The 17,689-nt window shown below is 38.2% G+C and overlaps 1 protein-coding gene across 2 annotated transcripts in view; it reads right to left on the reverse strand.

Moving 5' to 3' along the window:
* Positions 1-3,139: 3,139 nt before the first annotated feature.
* Positions 3,140-17,689, reverse strand: part of cacna1ib (calcium voltage-gated channel subunit alpha1 Ib) — a 37,352-nt gene continuing 22,802 nt past the window's right edge. The window contains exons 3-6 of one of the 2 annotated variants that reach the window (XM_016549659.1): positions 5,785-5,896; positions 5,385-5,518; positions 3,551-3,648; positions 3,140-3,474 (exon numbers count right to left, since the gene is read on the reverse strand). In XM_016549659.1, coding sequence (XP_016405145.1) covers positions 3,428-3,474; positions 3,551-3,648; positions 5,385-5,518; positions 5,785-5,896 — 391 coding nt within the window. In that variant the 3' untranslated portion in view covers positions 3,140-3,427. Of the gene's footprint in view, positions 3,649-5,384; positions 5,519-5,784; positions 5,897-17,689 lie in introns of both variants that reach the window. The other variant, XM_016549658.1, reaches the window with a different exon arrangement.

The following is a 17,689-nucleotide window of genomic DNA, read 5'->3' on the forward strand; positions in this document are numbered from 1 at the left end:
TCGGTGATTCCCTCAGATCGCGTCTTTGATAATTCACACTGCATGATTGTCACTCGCGTGAACGAGCACCGATTTGCCTCCGATGTCGGGCATTTGTCGGCGATTTGGCAAAACCTGACGGCGAATGAAAAATCGGGCTAAAATCGTGGAGTGTGAACTCGGCATAAGTGTTCATGAGGTAGATTGCATGAGGGAAGAAACTGTTAATTAGTATGTTAAGAGCATTTTAAAATAAACATATAATTGTTAAAATAGGAAAAACTATTTGTAGATAGCAAGAAAAGACAACATAAAATTGAAAATTACTAGTTTGTTTTCTGCTCATGATGAGAGCATTTTTTTGTTTAAGCAAAATATAAAAATGGTCCAGACTTCAAGAGGAAAACTCTGAACCCCTTCTGCCTTACATATCTAAATGTAAAAAAGAATAATAGCTTCACAAAACATCTGATCTTATCTTTTAATATTGATATCTAATTGAGGTCAACTGATGATTTATTTATTTATTTTTTAAATATAAACATTTTCAGAAGCCACTGGCCTTTGGCTCTAAGGACCCAATATATATTTTTCTATAGATATATATTTTTATGTATATTATTTGTTAAGATTTTTATTTTTTATTTTACAAAGCATTACTGGTGCCCAGACGGAAATGTGTAACTATTCATATATGAGACCCTGAACCACAAAACCAGTCATAAGGGCAAATTTTTTGAAATTGAGATTTATACATCATATGGAAGCTGAATAAACAAGCTTTCTATTGATGTCTGGTTTGTTAGGACAGGACAATATTTGGCCGAGATACAAATATTTGAAAATCTGGAATCTGAGGGTGCAAAAAAATCTACATATTGAGAAAATCGCCTTTAAAGTTGTCCAAATGAAGTTTTTAGCAATGCATATTACTAATCAAAAATTAAGTTTTGATACATTTATGGTAGGAAATTTACAAAATATATTCATGGAACATGATCTTTACGATAAAAATTGATAATTTTGACCCCTACAATGTTTTTTTTGGCTATTGCTAAAAATATATCCAAGCGACTTAAGACTGGTTTTGTGGTCCAGGGTCACACATATATACAGTGGGGACCTGAAAAAAATGCACTTCGTTTAATGCATTCATTCGTTCCCTTTCTGTGTTGTTCATCAAATATAGAGACCGGACCTCTTGGAACTTTAATTGAATACCCCTACCTAGGGTCTTAATGAAAAGTCTATGACATACTTTGGTTAAAATTTCTCAATGGTGGTGTAAAACAAAACCCTATTTACCCTGTCAAAAACAGCTCTGTTCACAACAACTCGTTTGGGTGCATGTCCCTTTAAATGTTAATGAGCTCTGCTCACCCCACCCCTCTCTTCCATGGGGTGACGAGCCGTTCTCTGAGACTGTAAACTTTAGCCACAATCGTCTCTGAACTTGCTAACTACCACATTATTGGGAAAGGCGATTTGCAAAGATTCATAAAAAACCTTATACTCACTTCTTCTGTAGGTGAAGCTGGATCACGAATGATTCGCGTGAACACAAATGCATTTAGGTAGATCGGGGACGCATTCCCTTCAGAAACAAACATAATCCACTGGGTCTTGAGCAGCTCAGATGTCGGGAGTAAATGACGACTGCTGTTCATTATTACATCCAACAACAAAACACCTCAACCGCTTAGGAGTCATTCTTGTTTACATCTGCTCCGGCGGTGAAACAATGGCGGACTGATGACAGCTCACTCAGGGCGGAGCTAAGGTAAGACGCCAGTGTCAGTCATCAATCGTGGGAGGGGCCTGGGTCTGTGTGACATCACACTGGCAGGAATCGGAGAACGGCTTGATTTGAGAAAGGGGTAATGATTTTAGGAGATTAAAAAAAAACACTGGGTGGATTTTTATCATTATAGGATTAGTACTACATAAATAAAAACTGTAAGGTTTTTTTAATGAATCTTTGCAAATCGCCTTTCCTAATAATGTGCTAATTAGCCAGTTTCACGACGAATAAAGTAAACAGTCTCTCTGAGAGCAGCTCGGAAGAGAGGGGCGGGGTCAGCAGAGCTCATTAACATTTAAAGGAAAATGCTACAAAAACTGCGTGCTCTGAACAGAGCTCATTTTGACTGGTTAAAATTTCTCAATGGTAGTGTAAAAAACAACTTTTTTACCCTGTCAAAAACAGCTCTTTTCAGAGCATGCAGATTTGTTGCATTTTCCTTTAAATGTTAATGAGCTCTGCTCACCCCACCCCTCTCTTCCATGGGGTGACGAGCCGTTCTCTGAGACTGTAAACTTTAGCCACAATCGTCTCTGAACTTGCTAACTACCACATTATTGGGAAAGGCGATTTGCAAAGATTCATAAAAAACCTTATACTCACTTCTTCTGTAGGTGAAGCTGGATCACGAATGATTCGCGCGAAGATAGACGCATTTATGTAGATCGGGGGCGAATTCCCTTCAAAAACAAACATAATCCACTGCGTGCGTCTTCAGCGGCTCAGATGTCGGGAGTAAATGACGACTGCTGTTCATTATTTATTACATCCACAAAACACCTCAACCGCTTAGGAGTCATTCTTGTCTACATCTGCTCCGGCGGTGAAACAATGGCGGACTGATGACAGCTCACTCAGGGCGGAGCTAAGGTAAGACGCCAGTGTCAGTCATCAATCGTGGGAGGGGCCTGGGTCTGTGTGACATCACACTGGCAGGAATCGGAGAACGGCTTGATTTGAGAAAGGGGTAATGATTTTAGGAGATTAAAAAAAGCACTGGGTGGATTTTTATCATTATAGGGTGATTGTGTACACACACTGCCAACACACATTTATGTTCAAACAACATGTAAAAGTGCATTTCGCATCCGATGACCCCTTTAAAACAAGAACAAATGTCTGCCAAAAAGCCCAGAAAAACCAACTTCATTTAAAGAAAAAAACTGTTGCATTGACAGATATTGGTTCTTATTGTAAGCAAAAATTCATTTACTTTTGTTACATTTTTCAGAAAAGAAGACTTCATGTCTTTAATTTGCATTTCAAGTAAACATTTTGATTTAAGGATATTTTGATATTTATATTGAAAAACAAAAATACTGAGAATTATATTAATTTTTTGCTTTGCATGCGACATTTAATGCCATGACTTTATGAATTTAAGACTTTCTGCTCTGATATAAGAGCGTTTAAGGCCTTAATTTATGAAAATGCAGATTAATACTTTTTAAGACCCACAGAAACCCTGATAAAAACTACAGAATGGAATATCCTCGTTTTTTTGTCTGACCCTTATAATGGAAGAGTGTTGTTTGTCTGGGTTGTTCATGTCATTTTCTCCTGCTTTCATCAGGTTCATCCTCAGTAACGTCTCTGTAGGTGTTAAAGCTATCGTGTCTCATCAGCTAATGGTTTCTCAGCAGATCCTCAGGAGTGTTTGCGTCTCCTGTCCATGAACCCGTTATGATTCAGCACTGATGAATCACTCACAATCAGAAACAGAGTCAGGTTTGATTCCACACAGCAGAAATGAGCAGAGATCAGACTCACTGGGGACTCTGTTGATGGCTTTGAGCGGCCGCAGGACTCTCACCGTCCGGATGGCCGTCAGGTTGATGTTCTGCAGGTCCAGAGAATACTCCACCACCCTGAACACACACACACACACACACGATATAAACACACAGCTCATCTGTGTACAGTCTAACACAGTACAGGTGGTGTTTTATACATTTATTCTTCAGCGCTGTTTGTTCTGAAGCTCCTCAAACACACACACAGCTTCTCTGAAGATCTCTGACAGCTGATCATACGCTCAACATATTTACATACTGTACATGCGCGCGCACACACACACACACACACACACACGTGTTAGAGATCTCCATCTGTCCTGCATTTACACACTGATCAGGAGATCTGCCATCATACAGAACACAGACTAGACACAAATAAAACACATAGCGTAACAGAAGAGACCGAGATGAATGAGTGAGATAGTCTGCTGTTTGACACTCAGTGAACACATGAACTGATCACACATACACAATCAATGCCAAATACATCAGTGGAATCGATGCATTTCAGTCGCTGCAGATCAAAACAAACTGTGTGCTGTCTGTAGGTTTAATGAGTGATGTTAATGCTGTAAAACCACAAAATAAAATAACATTCAAATGTTTGTGGTTGGTAAGATTTTTTTTTTTATGTTTCTGAAAGAAGTGCCTTCTGCTCACCAAAGCTGCATTTATTTGATCAAAAATACAGAAAAAAACAGTAATTATATTATAAAATAAAGTAATTGTTTTCTATGTGAGTATCTGTTACACTGTAATTTATTTCTGTTATGCGCAGCTGTATTTTCAGCATCATTACTGCAGTCTTCAGTGTCACATGATCTTCAGAAATCATTCTAATATGCTGATTTGCTGCTCAAGAAACATTTCTGATTATTATCAATGTTGAACACAGTTGAGCTGCACAATATTTATGTGGAAACTGTGATGCATTTTATTTTCCAGGATTCACAGATGAACAGAAAGTTCAAAAGAACCGCATTTATTTAAAATAGTAATCTTTTGTAACATTGTAAATGTCTTTACTGTCACTTTTGATCGATTTAATGCATCCTTGATGAACAAAAGCATTAATTTCTTTTGAAAAAAATTGAATGATGGTGTGTGTTTTATACTAAATGTCACAATTATATTATTATAGCACAGCCTTATGGATTTTACACAGTTTGTCAGTGTTAACAGCATAATTCATTCTGAATGGAGAAACTCCAGAGCTCCTGAATCACTGCTGATCTGAACTGAGAGCATTGAGTTACTAACACACATCACGCTTCATCAGCTCAGCACTTCAGGAATCAAACTCCTGTAATGGGTTTGTTTGAGCGCTGAACTGAAGAGTGTAACGGTTACCGTCTGAAAGCTCTCTGTGAGTGAGTGAGTGAGTGTGTGTGTGTGTGTGTGTGTGTGTGCGCGTGTGCGTGAGTGTATGTGTGCATGTGTCTGTGTGTGCGTGTGCGTGTGCATGTGCGTGAGTGTATGTGTGCATGTGTCTGTGTGTGCGTGTGCGTGTGCATGTGCGTGAGTGTATGTGTGCATGTGTCTGTGTGTGCGTGTGCGTGTGCATGTGCGTGAGTGTATGTGTGCATGTGTCTGTGTGTGCGTGTGCGTGTGCATGTGCGTGAGTGTATGTGTGCATGTGTCTGTGTGTGCGTGTGCGTGTGCATGTGCGTGAGTGTATGTGTGCATGTGTCTGTGTGTGCGTGTGCGTGTGCATGTGCGTGAGTGTATGTGTGCATGTGTCTGTGTGTGCGTGTGCGTGTGCATGTGCGTGAGTGTATGTGTGCATGTGTCTGTGTGTGTGTTCTCACCCGGCCATCACGATGAAGAAGTCCAGTCTGTTCCAGGTGTCTCCCAGATAACAGCGCTGGCCGAAGATCCCCAGAGCCACTATCTTCACCACCATCTCCAGTGCAAAGAAGATGTAGATGAATGCATCGAAGGCCTGAGAGACAGAGAAATCAGCCATGCAATTAAATCAACTGACATCAACAGAGTCTAATGATCAGCTAATTAACATGAAACTCTGATGATGAGTCTCTAGATGACGCTGATGATCTGGAATCATCTGAATATTAGATATGAAGCGCATGCTTAACGGGCTAGTTAACGTGCTGAAAGCTCACGAGATCAGAAAGAGCTGATTAACGAAGCGAAGGACTCATTAACAGGCAAGTATGTGAAACTATGAAACTGGTTCCTCAGACTGACCTGCAGGATCTGGCAGCGTTTGGAGGAGCAGTCGATGTTCTCGCAGGGCTGGTACATCCCCAGCGTCACACAGTTCAGCAGGATCACCATCATACTGACTCGCTCGAACCACGTGAGCCGGTTAAGGAGAACTCTACTAGTGCTCGATGCAATGATTGTGTGATTACAGCACAGACGAACAGAAAACATCACCACAGCCAATAAACCAACACATTCATAACGAACCAATAGAGAGAGAAACTGAACCAGTCTGAACCATTGACATGCATACACCATCAATTCATGTTCTATTACAACAGAATTAATGCATTAAACGAATAGTGTTCACAAAATTGTATTCATCAAGGACACATTAAATTGATCAAAAGTGACAGTAAAGACATTTATAATGATAGAAAATATTTCAATTTCAAATAAATGCTGTTCTTTTGAACTTTCTATTCATCTTTGAATCCTGAAAATTAAAATGTCTCTGTTTCCACAAAAATATTGTGCAGCACAACTGTGTTCAACATTGATAATAATCAGAAATGTTTCTTGAGCAGCAAATCAGCATATTAGAATGATTTCTGAAGATCATGTGACACTGAAGACTGGAGTAATGATGCTGAAAATACAGCTGCGCATCACAGAAATAAATTAGTTTAACAGATATTCACTTAGAAAACAGTTATTTTACATAGAAATAATATTTCACATTTTCACTGCATTTACTGTATTTCTGATCAAATAAATGAGCCTTGGTGAGCAGAAGAGTCTTCTTTCAAAAACATAAATCATACACTACCATTTGAAAGTTTGGAGTGAATGTATAAAGTGAACTGGTGTGATTTTATCTATTAAAGGAGTCAAAATAGTCTTTCTATAACACCATGCGGAGGGTTTTGTGTGTGTTTGTATGAACGTGTGTCACCAGATGAGCGCCAGCTCCCGAGGATTCGTCTTCATCTGCGTTTCTTTGTTTATTTGTCTATCGCTCGTCAGAATGTTTACTGTTCCAAAGCAGCTTTACAGAGTTTCGAGGCGTAAAACACAGAGTCTGAGTCGATACTGAATTAATTCCTGGAGCTCAGCAGCATCAGCTCATGCGCTGTAAAAGAGCAGCGTGAACATTCTGCTGAACGACTCCTTTAGGGTTTCACAGAAGAAAGGAGTCAGTCATACAGGAACCACATGAGGGGGAGAAAATTATGACTTTCTTAAAAACTAATGTTTATAATATCAAATGTTTAAAGAGTTCAAACAAATGTCAGGTAATCTGCAGTGAATGTGAGGCACAGGTGGGCAGTGGAGCTGCTCCGTTACCATAGTAACACCTCATTCATCCAGCAGCAGCAGGTCAAACACACAACTCATTCAGTCATTATTCCACAATGAGGAGTTATTTCTCTTAAGGCCAGATGCTAGAGGTGAGTTTTGTCTCACAAGCTTTCTGAAAAGTTATGTTTAAGTATGCAAATGAGGCATTATATAATGAAATATGCACTCATTTGCATACACTTCCAAAGCAGGAATCTGAACATTAGATAAAGTCATGCTTTTCTTTGTTGACATGCAGGTTTTTCCAGAGGGGATTCTGGATTTCTCGTTTTATCACTCCATAAACCAAATACATTTTCACCACGTTTTTAGAAATAAACGTTAAATACTGCATATATAAATGGGAATATGTACCAAATCCCTCAGTAAAAGCCTTCAGAATATAGAGGGGAATAAAACTAAAGTTTGGTGTGTAAGAAAACAAAACTCTTTAAAGATATGGATTGGAATTGAAATCTACACACACAAACAGATAAAACAATAAATAAAAGAATAAAAATAAAACACTTAAACGTGTATTTTGGATGCTTTTTTCCACTAGTCTGATGGAAGCAAAACAGACCAATACTGACCAGGGATTGAAGAAACACTGACCTAAATGCTTCTGTGCAGTAGATGCTCTAAGAATTCATCATGCTGCTTCAATAAACTATAATTAAAGTTGATATGGTCAGTATGGTGATTTTTTTGATAATTGATAAGACTTTAGTATAATTTACTAGTTCCATTAACTGCACATGACATTAAACGCTTTGAATCTCCATCTGTGACTCTGAAAGTGTTTCTCAGTCTGAGTGCTGAACTCAGGATTCCCAGCAGACGTTCACATGCTCACTTACACTAATGCTGAACCATAAACAGATAATCGCGAGGACACACACACAGAGAGAGAGATCTCCATGAAAGCACATTAAACAGAACAAGCGCTGGTCTGTATGAGTCTCATTATGAGCGTATGAAACCTTCATCAGCGCTTCTGTCCCGTCATGAGGGTGAATCCAGCTCTGGTGTCACTCAACGCTGATCTGGGGTCAGTAGAGAGGACTCGGGCTTTATTTATAAAGCGGCTGCAGCAGAAGCTCAGGAGTGCTGACTGAAACCGGCACAATAATGAAGGCCTTTCCCAGAATCCTCACTGAGCCGGAGTGGAAAATTGAGTATTTGAGGAAGATCCGGAGACAAACTGCATTTATATATCACACACACACACACACACACACTCAGACACACACACACACTCAGACACACACATCAATAACACAGCTAAACTAGCTGCCGATCTAATGAGATCCTGAACTTTTATTTAATACCTGTATGTCACTTAAAATTCTAATCAATAACAAAAAACATACTGATTTCCCATAAGATTAAGCAGTAAGCAGGATATAATAATAAAACAATAAAAATATCAAAAGTGTTGAGAGATGTTCATAATTAAAAGTCATAGTTGGCTTTGTTAATTCATCAAAGCTTCAATAATGTGGACAGAAAAAGGTGTTATAATATATAATATAAATGAACAGATTAAGGTTCATTCATGTTCAAAAGTCTGGGGTGGGTATTTTTTCTTTTCATCAAGGATGCATTAAATTGTTTAAAAGTGACAGTAAAGACATTTATAATGTTACAAAAGATTTCTATTTCAAATAAATGCTGTTCTTTTGAACTTTCTGTTCATCTGTGAATCCTGAAAAATAAAATGCATCACGGTTTCCACAAAAATATTGTGCAGCACAACTGTGTTCAACATTGATAATAATCAGAAATGTTTCTTAAATCAGCATATTATACTGATTTCTGAAGATCATGTGACACTGAAGACTGGAGTAATGATGCTGAAAATACAGCTGCGCATCACAGAAATATATTACAGTTTAACACATTCACATAAAAAGCAGCTATTTTACATTGTAATAATGTTTTGCTGTTTTCACTATTTCAAATAAATGCAGCCTTGGTGAGCAAAAGAGACCATTAGTGCATGTTATAGTTTATATTTTTATATTCACATGGAGGAATAAACTATATATATTTACAACAGTTCTCTCTGGTCCTTGAATCTGATTGGCTGATAAGAGTGCGATATCAGAGTGATAACAGAGCTACTCCAACCACATCACCGTTTGAATCACTCTGCTTGCCGTATTTCTCACAGCGAGCGTCATAGCGGACGCCCAAATCCACTATAATTTAAGAATAATACTGTTTTTGTGCCACTGAATGTAGTTTTAAGAGCTTTTTAGATGAGAATGTACTTGTCTAGACTTCAAATATGCGGTTTGTTAATAAACAATGTCTATTTGAAAATTTGCTTTGATGTTTTCGGAGATGTGAGCTCCAGGGCATAAAGCCTCACCTCAGCCAGATCTTCTGGAATTTAAAAAAATTCTGGAATTGTGGTTAAACATGAGATATATTTCGTTTTGGGTAAATCTAATGAGCAGTCTTTGATCTCATTAATCTATTATTTGTTCCAGAGCAAATAGTTTTGGCAAAATCTTACCATGTTTATGTAACTTCAATGTTGTATATCAGAGCGCTGCCTTTGTACTTTTGACTGAATTGCCTAGCAACTTGTATGATGGCTGTTGTTATGTTTATTAAATATTATTATTCAATAAATAATATTTTATATAAATAATACTAATATTTGGTATTAGGAAACTGTGTGTGTGTGTGTGTGTGTTCGTGATGGTGATTTTAGTTACATTGTTCCGCCATTAGCTGGTGACAAGAGACTTTTTTACGAGTCAGCAGAAATAATTTTAAATTGAAAAATACTAAAGCGCAGTTTTTAACAAGGAACTTATTTTTTCTTTCAAAAAGCTTGCACGCAGCCAACAAATGCATTGAGCAGCGCTGTCATCAGAAATCACCCTTAACAGATGAAAGGATAGTACGAGACTATCGGACATTCAAACTGTTTTATTGTGAATATGAGTTTGATCTGAAGAATGAATGCTGTATCAGATGCAGGCTCAGTCAATCTCTCTCTCTCATAATACTCTACTACATAATACACTGCTTTTACTACAGTGATACAATAAGCTTTTAATGAAGCAACTCAGCTTTCCTTTGTTACTAGTTCTAAAGCGACGTTTTGGAATTAGTAACGGAGGCTTGGGCTCAGCTGTTAAACGGTCATCTTTAGATTTGAGTCCGTGGCGGAAGGAAGTAGTTCTGCACAAAAGAGGGCTTTTTAAAACACTCCGTTGTTGTGTTTTTATGTATTTACACACTCGTGCCATTGAACTGTTGTATAAATGCAATATCACACGAGTAAACGTGAGATATGGCGGTATATCGGCACGCTGTTTTTTTTTTTTTTACATGAAGCATCGTCTGTCTGTCACGGCTCATTGAAACACATCCAGAGAAGCCCAGTGGCTGAATGAAACTAAACTATCTTATTGTTTCCACGGCGACACTCTCTGATCTCCATGGCAACAGCAGAGTTTTTAAATCAAGTTAATTGAGAGTCTAGAAGTTGATGGCAGGAGGAGCAGCAGAACATTAGCAGATGATCACTCACAACAACAGACAGAAGGAACACTGAGAGCTGCGAGAGCCAACCGTGAAACACGTAAATGTAGAGCAGCAGGGTTTAGAGAAAAATAACTTTACATGCCGCTGCACAAACACAATCATGCTTACGGCTGACCGCTAGTGAGGGACGAGACGCTGACCTTTAGCAGCGTCATTTAGAGCCACTGACATGCCGATATGATGAACGACACACAGCAAACACATCAAGAGAAAGTGAGTAATCACAGCAGACTCCTGAGAAACAAATCAAGCTTCAGCAGCTCCGACACACACTACAACACACACGAAAACCACTGCAACTCCACCTAAAACAGCAATCATCTCACTGTACAGAGCTTATAACGGAGCGAGGAATGAAAAATAGAGAGCAGAAGACACTATATACATTTTTGCATATCAAAATATGTTATAACTGATAGTCTGAGGCGGGACTGCTGTTCTGCATTCAATGCATGACTCAGTCCAGTTTTTCATGATTCTGTCATTGCTGAATTCAAAATCAGCAAAATCTCAAATTTTTTGCAATCCTGCATAATTTGTACATTCACCCTGAAATAATTGCAAAAATAAAGGGCTCACAAAAATTAAATTACAAATATCCCTAATTTTATTAAAGTTGGAATGCATTATTTTCATAAGGACATCCAAAGTTACGAATTAATTACGAATTTCCACCCAGTGAGTTGAGGAGAACAAAATGATCACTTCCTGATTAATTTAATATCAATAGCGCTAAACATCACAAAGAAAAACTAGCATTTCAGATGCTGTGCAATGAGATTTGTGCATTGGTTGGTCCAGTTTTATGATGTCCCATTGCAAATTCACATCTTTTTTGATGCACATTAAGGAATTTATTCGGTAAAAGTGTTTCCATCGTAGTATGCGCAACTTAGTTGAGCGCATACATTTTTTATGCACATTTTTAGAATTTATGCGCATCTTGGCATTTCCATCCAGCGTTTTTTATGCGATATCCCAAAATGTGCATAAAAATAGGTGGATGGAAACATAGCTCGTGAGTCTGTGTGAAACAGTGAATCAGTCTCACATAACCAGGGTTGCCAAGTCTGCCGGTTTACCTCCCAATTGGGCTACTTTTACACTGTTGCCTCAGGTTGTTTTTGAAGTCTGAGGGTTAAAGGGATCTCACCGGAATGCTGTTTCAACAGAGGGGAAAACCGCGGAGAAAAACCTAACCTAATTGGGCTGGTTTTGTTTTGAAGACCTGGCAACCCTGCCCATATTCTGCCACAGAGTTTCCTAAAGCATTACTGCTGTTTGTGTCATTAATATTAATGAAACAACAACAACAGAACAGAAGAAATAAAGTACCTATATTAGTCATTTTGATCACAAAATTCATGGGGGAAAAGTTCCTGGTGAGGCCGATTATTGTAAACACAGTGACGGACGAGGCTGAGGTTATTTTCTGTGGTGACTGGCCTCTCTGCAGCATCAGTCAAATGGTTTGAATCATCGTATTGTTTCTAGTGTTTCCCGCTGCGGCGGAGCCCTGATGCTCTCCGGTTAAACAGGCTGTTCTCTCCCGCTGCCGACGGCAACAGAATCCCGCCAGCATTCCTCAAGACAGAACCGTCCTGTTGCTGTGGCAACAGAAAAAAAAGAGCGGGAGCGGAGCGAGCGACGGACGCTCCTCAGAGAGACCAGAAAGAACAGAGACGCAAATGAAATCAAATGAATGTGTGACAGAGAGAAACTCCCATCACAGCACTGAACGCTTCAAACTAACTGGAGTTTCATCATCTGTGTGTTCTTTCAGGCACATAATAAACACACAAACTCACTGCTTCCCCATCCTGACAAAAACACCCATTCATAATAATCAGCTGCATTTACTATTTTTACATATATTTTATTTTATACTATTTTTAAAAAGCATTTCAAATGTGATATACTACCAGTCAAAAGTTTGGAATAATTAATTTTAGTAAAAACTGAGGTACACAACCATTTAAAGGTTTGGGGTAAGATATAAAGTAAGAAAAATAAATATATAATACTTTTTGTTCTTCAAGGAAGCATTAAATTGATCAAAAGTGACTTTAGATATTTTGTAAACATTTATAATGTCAAAATAGATTTCTATTTGAAATAAATGCTGTTCTTTTGAGATTTTGTATCCATCTGTCAATCCTGAAAAATAAAATGTATCAAGTTTCAACAAAAATATTTTGTAATAATACTTCATAATATTATGGCTTTGACAAATACTCAACTCAAATCAAATCAAATAAAGAGGCAGAGTTCAGAAGGTGCTGTAGAATAGAAATGGCCACAATAAATGTAATAATTTTTAATCTAATTTTATGTAAAAATGGCTTCACTTTTATCAGTCAGATCATATAATGGACATCTGCTGTGATTTTAAGGTCTGTCATGTTGTATGTCATCCAGGTTCACACACAGTGTATGAATCTATGTGACAGTACATCTGTCAGATCATCCAGCATGACAGATGTTAAACTCACTAAACAGTGTGGTATTATGCTGTTTTCATCTGCACACTGTGATGTTTCTCTTTTCAATTTCCACTTGTTTGATCACTTGTTACTTCACAGTGTGTCAGAATGTACAGCGCTAAAGAGAAGTGTGTGTGTGTGTGTTGTGGGTTAATTGCATTATAAATAGTCCCAGTAAAGGGATTTGTATTGCTAATTATACTTTGTGGCGTTGTGCTGGTGTTATCTGTCAGCGGTGCTTTCATTCTGTCGCTCAGATCTCTCTCATTCAGCGCAGGTGAATCGTTTCTCTTTGATTTGTGCTGCTGTATGTCGGATCTCTCAGTCAAACGGATCAATCGGGCCCTTAATCTTTCGCATTCAAACACAAACAGGCTCCACGTGCGCCTCTGATAGCAGCTGTGTTGACGGTATGCTGAGAAAACTCACAAATAACTGTTATTTAAGGCAAATTAAGCAGCTTGAGAGAGACCTGAAGGCCAAAACTCAGACTTACACAAACACAAACACAAGCAGACGAGTCTATCACACTCCTGTCTCACTCGTCCCTCGTCTTTTTGAACAAAAATACTCACTAAATGAATAAACGTAAATGGAGAATATAGTTTCCTTTTCTCCATAAAGAGCATTCACTTTATGCATTTTGCATTTAAAGAGCATTTACTGAAACTAAACTGCAGCAGCAACTTGTTTTTACATTTCTCTTCAAATTATTACAGTTCTGTGGAACACAATCTATGAGCATGCCTTTAACACTTAAAGCCTTTATATATCTAATGCATTATTAGTGTAATTAAATGCATTCAATATGCCTTGTAATGCACCTAATAATGCATTGTATGATCTCATGAATAATATACATATGACGGTATCAAATTTTCATGTTGTGATAATTGCTGAAGCTTTTTACAGTTAATATTTAGTTCCAAAAAAGTGTTGTTATCAGAATCAGAATGAGCTTTATTGCCAGGTATGTTTACACATACGAGGAATTTGTTTTCGTGACAGAAGCTTCCACAGTGTAACAGAATGACAGTGACAGAACAAAAAACACAGATAATAAAAAATAGAACAAGTAAATAAGGAATATGACAGTGACAGAACAAAAAACACAGATAATAAAAAATAGAAAAAGTAAATAAGGAATAAAAATATATAAATTGACAGTTGTATGTGCAGGATACAATAACAGGTATAATAACTTTTTTATAACAAAAAGAACTATATACATTTTTGTGTATTGGTTTATTGTACTTAAATGTTCAACGTAAACAAATGCTTCAAACAGATTAAAGTGCAAAATAATTATATAGGACAACAGGTAACGTTTTACAATAATGTCTCATAACATTTGTTAATCCATTAACCAATATTAACAATGATAAATTATAGCTACATTTGTTACAGAAGTTATGTTAATGTTAGTTACAAAAATGCAACTGAACTTCGTTACTTGTTAGCTCAGGTCCATTAAATAATATAGTTACGACTTTTGATTTTAATAATGTGTTATTAAACATTAACATTAAGATTATTAAATGATTTTGAAGTAGTTTTCATTGTCAGTTTATGTTAACTAATTAATTAATTAATGTTAACTGGACATGTTGTAGTCCAGATATTTGGCGCTGTGATGAACACTGTTCACTGTTAACATACAAACAAAAGCAAATATTCTCTGAATTTGTCCTTTTGTAACACAGAACATTATATTTCTAGAATAATCAGCTTCTATGATGTGATGTTGAATATCTGAGATGATGAGTAACAGCTGAATATGAGTAACAATGCAAATCAGAAACACTGTTGACTGTTAACAGCTTCAGATTAAATTTTCAAATAACTAACCTCACACACACACACACACACACACACACACACTCATTTAAGTTGAGTCACTGCTGTGTGTGTGTGTGTGTGTGTGAGGTCTCTCAATCTCCATGGCAATAACAGCTGCTGTGGCTCATAATTGAAAGCAATGAGAAAAAATAGAACAAAGAAATTGGAAAAGAAAATAAAGCGGATCAACAGAGACGAGGAGAACACGAGGCTGTTAATGATGGATGAGCCACACAGACGGAGAAGCAACCACAAACCTACAGCGTGATGATCACTGCCACAAACATGAAGATGAAGGACAGGAAATTAAGAAAATAAGGACTGTTTGCAGAGCAGTTTCCACACACACGCCTGTCTGTGATTGGTCAGTCAGACAGAAAGTCCCGCCCCAAACTTTTGACATGTCTGACACTCCACAAACCAGCAGAGCATCGTCTGAAGTAGATGTTCCAGAGCGCAGCAGATCAGGCCGTTCTCTGCCTCTGCTCTGATAAAGCCAGAAAATCCCTGGAGCTCTGATGAGACGAGCTGTGGACACACACACACACACACACACACACATACACTCACACTCACACACACACACACACACACACACACACACACACACACTCACATGCACACACACACGCACACTAACACAGGTTTGTATAAACTCACAGACATCTCTCTCCTGAGCTAATGTGCGTCTCAGGAGCTCGTCTGGATCCACTGAGATCTCAACGCTCAATGTGATCACAAAATTCAATTCAAAATTAATATTATTGTGTGTGTATGTGCAAGACCTGCAGCCACAGTGATAGAGCGGCTGCTAGGCATTGCTAGATGGTTTCTAGGGTAATCTGAATGATTACCAGATGGTTACAGCAGGTTCTGAGTGGTTATTAGGTTACTGTAAACATCAACTGGAAATTCAATCTGTGAGCACAGACTCACAGTCTCACTGACAGCAGACATCCAGCACTGATTTAGTGAGCTGATGATCCAGTGGATAATGACGGCTTTTCACTGCTCTTTTGTTCATGTATGAGACAGAGACAACTCTGAATCTCCTCAAGAAACACAAGAGAAACACACAGAGATGAAAGACAGAGATGCACTGATCCGCTGAATACTTGAATACCTTTCCCATTCACAGACACTGTCAGGCCATTATCTGAATTAAATCCTCCACTGCAGTCTGTTATTATCATCACTTTACAAACTAGTCCAGAGGAGACTAACCTATCCGCCTGAGTGTGATTCCTGACGCATGTGATTCCAGAAAATACAGACTATCTCACAAACACACACACACACACCGTCTGACAGCCGGACAAACACCTTCAGAGGCGTTTTGATCTTAATAAAAGGCGCCTGACATTTAGAGACATTATTCTCTGCCAGAGCTGAAGAAACACGAGAGCACAGAAGAGAAGAAAACAGCTGAGGATGAGAGACACTGACACACAGAGAGAGAGAGAGAGAGAGAGAGAGGGCATGAAGTCATAACTCCACGTAAACACTGAGACCGAAGAGGTCGAGTGACAGTCTTTAGATACGAGAACAATCACAGACCTTGAAAACACCCGCGGCGTCAGCGGACGATCATCCAGCACGTTCAAAATCTGACAGCAGATCAGACACGTCAATCACAGTGATCAGGTGAAGTTTCACTCTGCATTGATCTGGTTTGATTGATCTCTGTCTGAAGAACAGCAGGAGACGATCAATGCAGGTCTACAGCAGCTCTGCAACGTCACATCAGACTCCTGCTGAGCTCAGATCATCTGCATGAACGGAGGAAGACTGAGACTCCAAAACCAGCCGCAAAAATGAGGCTTCATTTCAAATTAGCAACACCACAATTCTGAAATAGAAAAAAAACAGCAAACTGACCATGTGAGCAATGCATTGTAGTCATACTTAATTTAATAAAAGGAAAATAACATTCTATTTATTATTTGATTACTTAAATCTCATGTTTTAAAAATAGAAATATAGAAGCACTACAGTTGAAATGGTTTCTGTCTTGCATTCTATCTGTAAAAATAATGGATGTCATTAAATCTGTGGAAATTAGCAGATATAAGTTTATGCAACCTCTTATTTACATAAGGTAAACAAAGCAGTTTGGTTTATATTTATATGTAAATAATTGTATACAATATTTTAAAATTGTACTGCATACCTGCTGCTGCCGCCATGATAATGACCCATTTCAAATGTTTACATGCTTTCCCACTCTTTTTTACTTATTTATTTTTATCTATTTATACAGACAGCACGTTACATGTCGCGCCAGAGACAGTAATATATTGGATCACTGTTACACAGCAATAAAGGGAACCGGGTCTTCAGGAAGCAGAAGTCTAGAAAAGCTTCAGGCCCAGATGGTGTTTCACCTGCCTGTCTTAGGCTGCGTCCACACGGAGCTAGAGCTTTCCCTATCTGATCCTTTTTTTTCCCTCGTCTTAAGAAATATATGCATCCACACGAAACCACAAAACCGACACAAAACGATGTAGTATACATGCCAGACCAGTATGTGGCGCTGCAATTCTGCCACAGAGATACACTAAAAATGGAGAAGAAGACTTGGACTATGCGCATAAACCTTGCGCGCGGTATACAAACGAACATGGAACAATACATTTATTAATCTGTGTCAATGTTAGTTAATAAAAAGACAATCATTCAGTGTTTGTTCATGTTTTTGTTGCCGTTACGTGACGTAG

This window comes from Sinocyclocheilus rhinocerous, unplaced genomic scaffold (assembly GCF_001515625.1).
Source record: "Sinocyclocheilus rhinocerous isolate Xijiao unplaced genomic scaffold, SAMN03320098_v1.1 scaffold2780, whole genome shotgun sequence".
Taxonomy (NCBI): Eukaryota; Metazoa; Chordata; class Actinopteri; order Cypriniformes; family Cyprinidae; genus Sinocyclocheilus; species Sinocyclocheilus rhinocerous.